The sequence below is a fragment of the Schistocerca cancellata genome, chromosome 4 (assembly GCF_023864275.1).
Source record: "Schistocerca cancellata isolate TAMUIC-IGC-003103 chromosome 4, iqSchCanc2.1, whole genome shotgun sequence".
In the NCBI taxonomy this organism is placed as follows: Eukaryota; Metazoa; Arthropoda; class Insecta; order Orthoptera; family Acrididae; genus Schistocerca; species Schistocerca cancellata.
The window spans coordinates 818,469,506-818,482,453 of NC_064629.1; the positions used below are offsets into that span (position 1 = coordinate 818,469,506).

A 12,948-nucleotide genomic window follows, 5' to 3' on the forward strand; every position below is an offset into this window, starting at 1 on the left:
ACCTTACTGCTAACAAACACTCCACAACAATATAATTTTAAGATTTAGAAAAAATGTGGAACATGGCAATAATGGATGCCCTTCAGGGATAAAAATAGTTCACAAGGCTAAAATTTCACAACTGTGTATGGAGTTACTAGTAAACAAAAAAAACTATTAACTGCTTTTATCAAAAGCACAGACTTGGTCAAAAGAAAATCAGAGTACCAGAAACAACAAGGTACTAAAATGGAAACTTTAAATTTAATGACACAAACTGATTTTTTAAAATGTGTGCTACTTTCTTTTCCTTTGTGTCTTTGACACGTTTGCAATTTTTATGCAAAGTTTTCTGAGTTATCCCCCATCTATGCCCTCTGGTCATCAATTCTACATCCATGTATATGCCCTGCAAACTGTTCCATAGTGCTTGACAGTGGCTACTTGTTGCCAGTTAACCACTTACTGTTCTATTCCATTCACACATGTGGTGAGGGGGGGAAATGATTGAATGCCTTTTGTATATTCCTAGTTTCTCTTAACTCATTCTCATGGTCCCTAAGTAAGAGGTACAGTGAAAGCAGCAGAATTATTAGAAAGTCTACCACAAATACCAGTTCCCTAAATTTACCCAGTAGGTTTTCCCAAAAAGCAGTATTTCTTTCAATCCAAACATTTCCATTCTGGTAGTCTGAGAATCTCCATTCCCCTTTATTAGGAGCCGTACCAACCAGTTATGATATTAGCATTGCATCTCTGAATCCATACATTGTCCATCAGGTTTACTTGATAAGGACAGTAAACACTGGAACAAATGCTTGTGTTCTCTACCACTGATTACAAATGCTTGTTTGCTTCTTAGTATTATTCTTAGATATTTACAGAATGTAATAGCTCCCAGGAGATTGCTATAACCTTTCAACCAGAAGCTATAGGCAGAGTATTATTGGTAGTCATTGTGGTACAATGTAAAATACCATCTAAAAATTTTGGAAGAGTGACATTTACCCAGCCACGTATATGTCTACTATTTGCAAATGTACTATGTCAGAAAAAGAGCCATTTTTCTGATAAATAGTTTTTGCTGAACCTGTGCTGGTTCTTCAAAAGAAGTTGCATTTCATCCAGAATATCATGTTGATGCAGGTTAGAAAGTGCCCTGGGATCCCATAATAGGTGGGCATTAGGGGTATTGTTTGCCAACAGCCTTGCCCCATCAGGCCACCGAAGTTAAGTGCTGTCAGGTTGGGATACCACTTGGATTGGTCTGCTGAGTGCTCTTGGCAAGCAGGGTGCACTCAGCACTTGTGTGAGGCAAACTGAGGAGCTACCGGACTGAGAAGTACCCACTCTGGTCTTGTAAACTGACATACGGCCAGGAGAGCAGTGTGCTGACCACATGCCCCTCCATATCCACGTCCAGTGATGGCTGTGGACTGAGGATGACATGACGGCCAGTCGGTACCATTGGGCCTTCCAAGGCCTGTTTGGACAGAGTGATTAGGGATATTGATTTGTAAGTTTATGCATTTTTATTATTCTTTTTAGAAACAGGAGGGGCTCACACTTTATGTGAAGCTGTCTGCTGCTAAAAAGATTCTCAATAAATATGAGTTACAGAACAGGATAATTCTGCTGCTTTCACAGAGGAAGATTGCACTGTAGTTCCTTCTCTAGATTGTCGCACAGATGACAAAATGGTAGATATCGAAATAGACGACAGAGGGATAGAGAAACAATTAAAATCGCTCAAAAGAGGAAAGGCCTCTGGACCTGATTGGATACCAGTTCAATTTTACACAGAGTACGCGAAGGAACTTGCCCCCCTTCTTGCAGCGGTGTACCGTAGGTCTCTAGAAGAGCGTAGCGTTCCAAAGGATTGGAAAAGGGCACAGGTCATCCCCGTTTTCAAGAAGGGACGTCGAACAGATGTGCAGAACTATAGACCTATATCTCTAACGTCGATCAGTTGTAGAATTTTGGAACACGTATTGTGTTCGAGTATAATGACTTTTCTGGAGACTAGAAATCTACTCCGTAGGAATCAGCATGGGTTTCGAAAAAGACGGTCATGTGAAACAACCCAGCTCGCGCTATTCGTCCACGAGACTCAGAGGGCCATAGACACGGGTTCACAGGTAGATGCCGTGTTTCTTGACTTCCGCAAGGCGTTAGATACAGTTCCCCACAGTCGTTTATTGAACAAAGTAAGAGCATATGGACTATCAGACCAGTTGTGTGATTGGATTGAGGAGTTCCTAGATAACAAAACGCAGCATGTTATTCTCAATGGAGAGAAGTCTTCCGAAGTAAGAGTAATTTCAGGTGTGCCGCAGGGGAGTGTCATAGGACCGTTGCTATTCACAATATACATAAATGACCTGGTGGATGACATCGGAAGTTCACTGAGGCTTTTTGCAGATGATGCTGTGGTGTATCGAGAGGTTGTAACAATGGAAAATTGTACTGAAATGCAGGAGGATCTGCAGCGAATTGATGCATGGTGCAGGGAATGGCAACTGAATCTCAATGTAGACAAGTGTAATGTGCTGCGAATACACAGAAAGATAGATCCTTTATCATTTAGCTACAAAATAGCAGGTCAGCAACTGGAAGCAGTTAATACCATAAATTATCTGGGAGTACACATTAGGAGTGATTTAAAATGGAATGATCATATAATGTTGATCGTCGGTAAAGCAGATGCCAGACTGAGATTCATTGGAAGAATCCTAAGGAAATGCAATCTGAAAACAAAGGAAGTAGGTTACAGTACGCTTGTTCGCCCACTGCTTGAATACTGCTCAGCAGTGTGGGATCCGTACCAGATAGGTTTGATACAAGACATAGAGAAGATCCAACGGAGAGCAGCGCGCTTCGTTACAGGATCATTTAGTAATCGCGAAAGCGTTACGGAGATGATAGATAAACTCCAGTGGAAGACTCTGCAGGAGAGACGCTCAGTAGCTCGGTACGGGCTTTTGTCAAAGTTTCGAGAACATACCTTCACCGAAGAGTCAAGCAGTATATTGCTCCCTCCTACGTATATCTCGCGAAGAGACCATGAGGATAAAATCAGAGAGATTAGAGCCCACACAGAGGCATACCGACAATCCTTCTTTCCACGAACAATACGAGACTGGAATAGAAGGGAGAACCGATAGAGGTACTGAAGGTACCCTCCGCCACACACCGTCAGGTGGCTTGCGGAGTATGGATGTAGATGTAGATGTAGAATCAGTGCAATTATAATAAGAATTCTGCCCCAGCCTGGTGTCTTGGTCATTATGAGTAGTCTTAATTGTTTTTCAATTTACCAATGACACTACACAGTATTGCTCTTGAAGCTAATAGCAAGCTTGACAAAACAAACATCACATCAGCAAATACATGTCTGATTATTGCCCTGATCCGTCTGTCTAGAGATAAGAAAAGGAGCTGTCTAATGTTGACAGTTTCTTACATTAGAAATCAAGGTGCCACTTTTAAACCAGTGCTATATGGATTCCATCCTTCCCACTAGTGTTCAGTGAGTATCAAGACACTGAGAATGGTGGTGCTGTGGCTGCTTCCTACTTGTCAACTTGTTCCTTCTTATTGAAGCATGCAGGAATGTGAAGCTAGTTGTCACAATGTGGAAGTTGGCTGTACAATCTTGCTGTTGTTAAGTAGCTCTAACATGACCAAAATGACAGGTTGTTGGGATCAGGTGGCCTCTAACAAGGCTGTGATTTTGAGACTGTGGAGGGCACAAGAGAAAAATTAAGCGATGCAATGTATAAAATTGCTAATGTGCTACATTGCAGTTAGTGGAGTCTGAAAAAATTTGATGCCGTAGTCCACCCTTCAGACGAGAAACAAACAAAGTTCATCCAAATCAAACAAAATCGTTGTATTCTTTTTTATTCCACACCCGCCATGAGAAAACGTGCTCTATCATGTGAAAACAGGATATAGACAAACATCACTGGTTGTCCCTGTGAACATAATGCGCACAATTCATGTATTCTTTTAGTCATAGCCACTTGGGTTTGTAGCCGAATAGCAAGTTGTGTAGCTTATCATTCACTTGTGTAACTTTTTTGAAGATTGTTTTAGATTTATTTTAATAACTCATCAAAAACTAGAGGATGCAATTTGCCATGCCCTGTTTTATTGTACTGTCATCACAGAATCGCTAACAGCAGTCTTTGAAGCCAAAATTCGTTTACTTCCTTTCTGTTTTGTACTGGTAAAGTCCACTTGTACCTCAACTGATTAATGTGGTGAGTTTCCATTTAAATGGGTAACAGTGGAGACTGATCAGCAGAGTGCCCGCACATACGGAGACAACAAGTTCGGAGATAACTTGATAGGACATGCTGGCAAGTTAAAAGCAAGTATATAGAGCTCATTTTGTATATATACTCTGTACAGTCCTCTTAGTAAACTTCAGTCCTTGTGTAGAAACAACCTAGCCAACCTCCTCAATTCACTGCAACATGAAACCTAAGAACACGAGAAACTGAATGACAATTCCAATAAAGTTATTGGCTTTATCTCAAAGACTGCCTTGCTGTTAGGTCTCCATGTTAGTCTCGCCTTTAACTCTGTGGCAGCCGCACCACAAAAATGCAGGAACAGACCAGAGCTGCTCACAGCCGACCCAACTTGGATGCATCAGATATCTGTCGGCGTGCATACCTGCCGATAGACAAAAGTGTGGCAATGTGTGGTGCACATGGATGCAGATCAGCAGAAAAAGCAGTGGCAGTGTGAACTGAGCTGCTGTACAGTACATGCATTTTTCGAGAGTCTGTAACTTCAATCTGCAAACCACTGGGGTCAAGCTTAATGCGAACTCCCCACAGACACATACGGAAGTTTGTTTGGTGCTTTGCATTTATATTCATCTTCACTTCATCACTTCCGTGAAATACATGGTGCCACGCAGTCATGAGAAAAAGGTTTGTTTCATTCCAGACATGCGTCCACTGTTCTCCCGCAATCACATGATCGTACAACACACTCGTCACCGAGTAGTGTATGCCCTCTGGGATCGGTGTTAGAGTGGAACTGTTATGCAAATGCAATTATTGTTGTGATCACCGGTTAATGGAAACTGTGATCCAATTTCATTTTTGTCACCTGTTCACTCACTCATTTGGTAGGTCCTAAACAAAGTGCACGGGTGTGTCGGGAAAGTTGGCTCACTGTATGACTGACGTATAAGCAGCGATACCCACATGTTCCCACTTCAACTGTACCCCTATGTTTAATCAGATAAGTCTTGTAAAGGTTCTCATGTACTTCAGCTGAAGATTACCACATGTATTATTTTGCCTCCTAGTAGCAAACAACCCATTAATGATCCTGTACAGAAACGTTGTCCCTTTCATCCATGCAGAATCCAGCACCGCCTCAATAGGAAAATTTTCTTTCCTTCACCTAAAATACAGTGTAACTTCTGCATAACTGTCCCTGAACAGTCTTTTATGACATCGTTCTCTCCTGCCTGACTTTGCATTATTTCTCACATCTTCACAAATACCTTCGAATTTCACCATATACAAAATCATTTTCAATTTATTGTCACAGCTACTCATTATGATTATTTTTCCCTGTTAACAGGTGGCCTTAACTCTTGTTGACAACACAAATCTGTTCTCATAACTCTGGACTTGTTGTTCAGGTCAGTTTAAGAAGGCATTTAAAGGGTAACTTCTGGATATGTTTACCCCTTCACACCAACAAATTGTATATTCTTACCTTTTATTCCCATCCCTAAGATATACAAACTTCAATATTCTGGCAATTTTATCATTGTTGGTTCTGTCCTCCAGCTAATGTATTTACTAATTTCATTCATCATAATCGATGTTGTTTTTAGAAAGTCTGCAACTGAGTCATTCACTGACCAGTTATGTATTTTTTCATGCATAGCATGGTGCATTTTGATGATGTACTCACTTTACTAGATAATGAAAATAAACTATCAAAACACATTGTTCTATGCATGAAAAAATACCTAACTGGTACAGTGTTTTATTATTTAAATAATGCATTTCTGCTTTGCTCTCCAACAGCTATGTGTCATTGTAAGTAAGTTCCTTTACAGACTCTTCCTTGACTACCTGAAGACTGTTCCTGTTCACATTCAATCAACAGCCTCCTTTTCACAATTGAAGTTATGTCCCATTACATCATTATTCTTAATGTAAACAGTTTGTTGTTGAGTGTGTAATTTCGTGGTGCATTCCAACCTCTGGCTGCAAACTACTTTCGTAGAAAATGATGAAACATGAAGCTGGTATCATGTTGTGGCATCACATACAACCCATCTTTAGCCAGTCTTCTTGCCTCTTAGCTATCTTTAATTATCTTTTATTATCTATTCTTATTACATATGATTATGAAAATTCAGTTAAATTTTTGTTGGTGATACAAACAGTTAAAAATTTTAATAGATTTCCTTCTTGTTGCAGTTCCGATCCCTAGCAAGCACATCTGAGTGTTTGTTTGCCCTGATTAATGGTGATGACATGTTTGCAACTTTCTCCATAATGTCTTTAAAATCACCAATGTTATGGTGGTACAGCCGAATTTATCTATATGGCTTCATTAGCCTGTATATATATGTTATTCTCAGCCTCTTCATATCAGTAATAATGGATGCATATGAAACAATAAAGGTAAGTACTGTTCATTTTTAATGTTGCATTTCGACAACTTCAGATATAACACATTTATCTTCATCAGGATTATTACAGTATGGTGTCCCACATACATTATGCTTTTACATAAAATTCTTTTATAAGCGACCTGTTGGAAGGAACCTCCTTATTATTGTGAAATTTCTGGTTTGTCTAGTTCACCAAACTATCTTTAAGCAACAGGCTGAACTGCTGGAATATTAATTACACCATCTGTTGAAGTTTGTTGCATGTGTGTAAATTCAGCCAGCTATTCATGAAGGGAATCTTAACTCAGATTGCAGTGCTGTTTTCTCATATAAAGTTCCTCGGTCAAGCATGGCAGTATCTTGGGGAAATCTCAAAGTTTATGAGGTACTAATCATTGACAGTTTGTTCTGTGTCCATGAATAATTACATTGGACCTATGTTCCAGTTAATTAATAACACCTAAACAGCATATTTAATTAGGCTCATTGCTGTGCCGTTCAAAAAGTCGAGTGAGTTGATTTACTACAGCTTCTAGTTTTCAGGATAGTAAGGACAGTAAAATTAACTCATCATTTGGTACTAATTCGAATGTACGCAGTGTGTGTATGAAAGTTTCACAACATTATAGATTATTCTCAGCTTTGTGGGTACTCAGTATATAAATATTAGGATTACTATAATTAAAATTTTGGACCTTAATTATAATAAATTGCAATGTGATTTTGCATGCAACTAAAGGCACGGGGTAGAAAAGTTCTGCATATGTGGCACTGACAATGTTAAACCTGTAATGCTTTGGTCATTATATGTGTATTATGTGATTAAGTGATGTTACTTACAATATTTGCGTTACTCTAACTTCATACTTTTCCTTATACTGATCATGTTCTTTTTATGTTACTTTCCTTCATACCAGCTTTCCTTTCCTGTTTCTTTCAGTCTCATAAAAAAATGAAGTCCTTTCTTATTACTATACAAAGTGACATGCTAGTCAAAGCACTGGACTTTTATTCTGGAATAGGAGGTTCAAATCGAGGTCTGGCCATTCTGGTTTAGATATTCCACCTGCCTCTAAATCACTAAATGACAATGCTGGGATTGCATTGGCTGATAATCATTGTTGTCCAATGTGCATTTATGCTCACTCTCATGAGCTCATTTTTCATAGTATATTGTAAATTTCCCTTTTCTACCTCCATCCCATAAGTACCAAATTTGGGACATTATAGTTTTTGTTACCACAGACATTAGAGGGAGTCATTGCAGTTTCTTATTGTAACCAGAACATCCCCAACAAGAACAGTATTAGTAATTGATTGATTAGCATTACTTCTGATACAATAGAGAAGTTGAAAATAGCAACTTTCAACCTTTTATTCTGAGGCATTGCACATAGAAAGATTTTTGTGTAATATTAGTTTGGAAAACTGCATTGTTATGTTTCTTTCATAATACAATAAAACAGTTTTATTTTATTTCAGCTGTACTACAAGACAGGATTTCCAAAAAATGACCTTCAGATATTTGTTTCTTCTGGAAGAGATGAAGCTGTTTCAGCAATTCAAAATGAGTCATTATCAACAACATTATCATCCCTCAGTGATTTTGTTGACAGGATATGTTGTTGCCAGAGGTAATAAAAAGCATTTTAGTAAAATGAATTTCAAACATCTCTTGCGCTGTCTTGATTTTGATTCTCCGCAGTGTCCCTAAATAATTTCAGTTGAATATTACAGAATACTTGCATCATTCAGGATGTTCTGTCCCCTGCCCTAACTAGTATGTGCTCTAATAACCACACACTTTCTCCATTTCATACGACAGAGTGTTGACAGCACTTGGTAGGGTGAGTGGCAGTGTTATGGGACAGAGGGGCCAGTGACACACGGGTGTTCGAGAGAAGTATTTTATTAGACTTCAAATACACATTGTGTCATTAGTAATTGATGGCATACACACAACTCCAGCAAATTTGGCTGGCATTGGCTCGCACCTGGCTGGCTTCCAACCTGTCGAGGAGTTGCACATGTAGGTGCCCTACGTTGCTGACTTCAGACTGGGCAGTGCCGGGCAGTGTGTCCATGGGCCATGGCCCCATCGTCAGCACCACATTTCTTGCAGCAAATGCATTCTACTGCAGAATGGCTGCACCCAGAAACTCGGGGCCCTGCTTGCATCCACTGTGGAGTCAGCTGAAGAACGCTGTGCACCGGACAAGACCAACCTGGTAGGATTCTGGTAATGGCAGGTGCAGATGGCAGAGCAGCGCCAATGTGGCACAAAGCTCCATGAGGGGACTTGGTGCGAAGGGAGGGGGGAGGGGGGGGGGCGCGACACGGTCTCGAACCCATGACTGCAGCTGGCGGTGCTCATCTCATCGTCTAGCATGGAACTGGTGGTGTGGCCATAGTGCTGAACTCCGAATGAATCTGCCTCAAATTCACTCCTATTTACATGGCCGTGAGGTACTTTTGTTGCACTGTTACACAGCCACCCCCCCCCCCCTCCTCCCCAGTCATGTAGTTCACAATGTGGGTCCCTAGTGTGGTGACATCATCCTATCTGCTCTGGCTATTATCACTGGGCTGTGCAGGTTTTTCCAAGCACAGCTGGCCCATGTCGCAACCCTTCCGTGTATGTGTTATTCTGACCTATGTTGCCACACTATGATTACCAGCCTGTGGTTGCTACTGCAACACTTTGCAGTGGCTTCCTTACAAATTCTTAAAAGTTCCATGAAAAACTAGGTAGTGACACTACTGCCCCATTCCACGAGAAAGACCCAGCCCCTTGGGTCTTACTCAGGACCAGTTCTCCACTGTGATCACTTCCACCCTCTCAAGATGATACCAGACTGGCATATTTAACACTATACATTTACTACATTAAATTTTATGGCTGCCTCCCATCTTCATTAAGCTCTACAAATTTGTTTTCCTCTGACATTTAATCTGTATATTCCTCATGCACTTAAGACAGCTATTTTCACATGTGAATCTCTCCTTGTCTAGCTTAATCTGACATCATCTTTGAAGGGTCCCTTGCCCTGCTCGTTATCTGAAATATTATGAAACTTGTTTCACTGCTAGGCCTCTTGCCATGCTTATACACAAACAACTTCTGGCTCTCTATCCCACACGTAGTGACTAAAAATGACTCGACAAAGCATTGTCTGGCTCAGTTACTCTTATGCCTGGCATCTCATCTGTCTGTCCGGTGGTTTTTTAACCCTGTTTTTTGGAACAACATTCAGGACTATGTCCTTGTCCAGTCCATTCACTGTTTGATGCGGTTGCACATTATCATCCATAAAAATGAAGTAGAGTACAAATCTAACCCTACAAAGACAGCCCTGGGGAAGGAGTACACTGTTACAATAACGTTGACCAGTAAGTGTACCATATTCAAAGATTTGAAGGTCAGTACACCCAAGTAATGTGTGTGTCCCCATACCGTAACATCTGGGCCATCAAAATGATCATGTTCAACAATATTTCTGGGTGCATTACTTCTTCCCACCTGTCACCATATGATGGTACATGTTGCACCCATGGGAACATTGTTAAACATGATCATTTTGATGGTCTAGGTATTATGGTTTGGGGAGGCATAATTGTGCACGGGCATACTGACCTCCAATTGTTTGAAACATGGTGACACTTCCCCATGTGCATCTTTCCAGGAGTGCACTTGGATGTGGCTTCTTTTATATGGATGGCAATGCACAACCTCATCTAACTGTGCAAGTGGAGGAGCTCTTGAAATGAGAGGATGTTCAGCAAATGGACTGGCCTCCCATTCCCCACACTTAAATCTCATTGATCACGTGTGGGATGTGTTGGGGAGGCTTATTGCAGCAGATCCACATGCACCAACGACCATCCAGCAGTTGTCAACCACACTGGTGGTGGAAGGGAATGTCCCACCACAAGAACTTCTTACCAACCTTGTGGAGAGCATGGGAGTATGTTGCAGAGAACACACTGCTGTCAGTTGTGATCATACACCATAGTACAGAACCATATATCAGCTTTTGATAAGTCCAGGGGACCATAATAAATCATGGTGATTTCAATGTAATTGTTGTCTTTGAAGTGTCATTTCTGTTCATCACATTGTGTATTTCTTTCAGCTACCTTCAGTACTGCAACAGTTTTTTCTATGTATGGTCAAAGTGCCACCAAGCTGTTGTACTCTCCATATAGTGGAGATGCTGAGTCACAGATAGGTACGACAAACACTGCTAAACATGTAAGCTTTCGGCCAAAAGGTCTTCTTCTGAATTACACGTGCAAGCGCAGGCCTTTTGGCCGAAAGCTTGCTTGTTTAGCAGTATTTTTGTTGTGCCTGTCTGTGACTTAGCATCTCCACCATATGGTGAGTAGCAAGCTATCCTTTTCATAACATATACTATCTGGCTGCATTCATAAAGGCAGTCAAGTAATTGAGATTTACCAGAGATTTCCTAGTACACCCATTGATGATGATGATGATGATGATGATGATGATGATGATCTGTGTATACATTGAAAACAAAAAACATTTTGTATGCTATTAGCACTGCTGTTGCATTCAGTTTCAAAACTTATGTGGATGTTCAGTCTTTGTGATAATATTTGTAGTTGTAGGGGTATGATGATAGTGTTCAAAGACTATTACACTACCGTTTTCATTTTTTTCAGGAAACCATATGTGGCGTTGGAGTGTACAGATTCCAGTGGTTTTAAGTCTACGTACACACATGTTACAAATGCAAACTGTATTTAGACACCTATAACATTTCTGAATTCTTTGAAACATTTGGTGCTAAATATTTTGTGAATATTGTATAATCATTTTGTTCTGTTGACAATTTTGAGCAATTGTAGTAGTACACTGTCTACAAGCGAGTATCATATTTTGTATATAGCCACAAACTAGTCTTTGTGTAAAATTTATATAAACATCTGTAATTTTTACAAGTGCTCTCCTCTCTTTAATTGAATTAGTGTTGCCCTTCCAAAATATGCTCATGTACTCTGTCCTAATCCTGTAAGAAACCTCACCAATCTAAATGACTGTATATCATGAAAATGAACAGAAAACACACAAGAAAATGGAGAATTAAAATCACTAATAGTATGAAAATCACCTTCGCCAGTAACTGAATGAACAAAATATTGCTGTACTGTTAGCAAATCAGTAGTATGTAATATCATCCTGATAAAGACCTGTTACTGCAATAGCCAAAACATTTGAGATTGTCCATATGATAATCACAGATCAAGGAAGAGTCTGTTGAAACCCAAGTTCATATGTTTTCTGGTTGTGACTACCTTGAGATTTGAACAGAAATATTGTTAGCTCAGAGATGGAATTAGTGACCAGTATGTAACTTCAGGAAGCAACATCATTAGTATCGCCAGTAGACAAACATAGGAGTGATGATACTGTCCTAGCTGTTTGAAATACAAGTTCATTTCTCTAGGATGAGAGGGTTCAGGTTACTCAAACCTCACAATGAAAGGAAACTACCCATAGTGAGGTCTACCCTTATCATCCGTACATGTTGTTAAAATAGGTGAAAAACAAAAGAACATAAAATAAAAATTCACTTAAAGTTACACCTCCCCCCCCCCCCTCCCCTCATTTTCACTTGCATTTAGCTACACACATACTTAACAATGCAGAATGTAAAATTGCAATATTGCCAATGTTAAAATGTGCAGTTAAAATCCTGGTTGGTCTGTAGTGTGGCTGGCTGATTACTTATAGAAAACCCAGAAAGAGCCACTTGCCCAGATAACACATTAAAGCAACGTTCCTAATAATTTACGCAGAAAGATATATACTTGACAAAATCTTAGGTCATGTCACATTCATCCCACCATCGGTTAAAACAGATCAGAGGGTAATTTAGCCATAAGCACTAAATCTCATAAGGTCATCTTACTGGAGCAGGAAGCTATGTGTCATCAGATTGAGCCCTAATTTTAGTTGAAGGATGATGACTTAATCTCACCTCAGCTGCCAGAAGGATGTATGTAGTAGTCAGGTAATTGATTTTATTAGCTGTATTTTAGTGTCTATGTTGTTAACTCTGTATTGAACAAAAACTGAGATGTGAAGGACCATATGAGTACAGGCAGGTTTCCATGTAAGATGGAGCTGTCTAAGAATATTGTGCCTCTAAACACTATTGTACTCTTTTTGTATGCCAAAAATTTGCCTTTTAGATGCTGTCTACATAAGAAAGTACATTGTGTAGCCAACTCCAGCAAGGTGACATATCAATACATCCTCAAATTCGCACTGAAATCAGCTAAGA

General features: G+C 39.9%; 1 protein-coding gene across 2 annotated transcripts in view; it reads left to right on the plus strand.

The window, feature by feature from the left end:
- Nucleotides 1-11,594, plus strand: part of LOC126184831 (mucolipin-3-like) — a 204,962-nt gene extending 193,368 nt beyond the window's left edge. Inside the window, exons 12-14 of one of the 2 annotated variants that reach the window (XM_049927420.1) lie at nt 6,444-6,650; nt 8,123-8,274; nt 11,324-11,594. In XM_049927420.1, coding sequence (XP_049783377.1) covers nt 6,444-6,650; nt 8,123-8,274; nt 11,324-11,408 — 444 coding nt within the window. In that variant the 3' untranslated portion in view covers nt 11,409-11,594. The remainder of the gene's footprint in view (nt 1-6,443; nt 6,651-8,122; nt 8,275-11,323) is intronic. The other variant, XM_049927419.1, reaches the window with a different exon arrangement.
- The last annotated feature ends 1,354 nt before the right edge of the window (nt 11,595-12,948 follow it).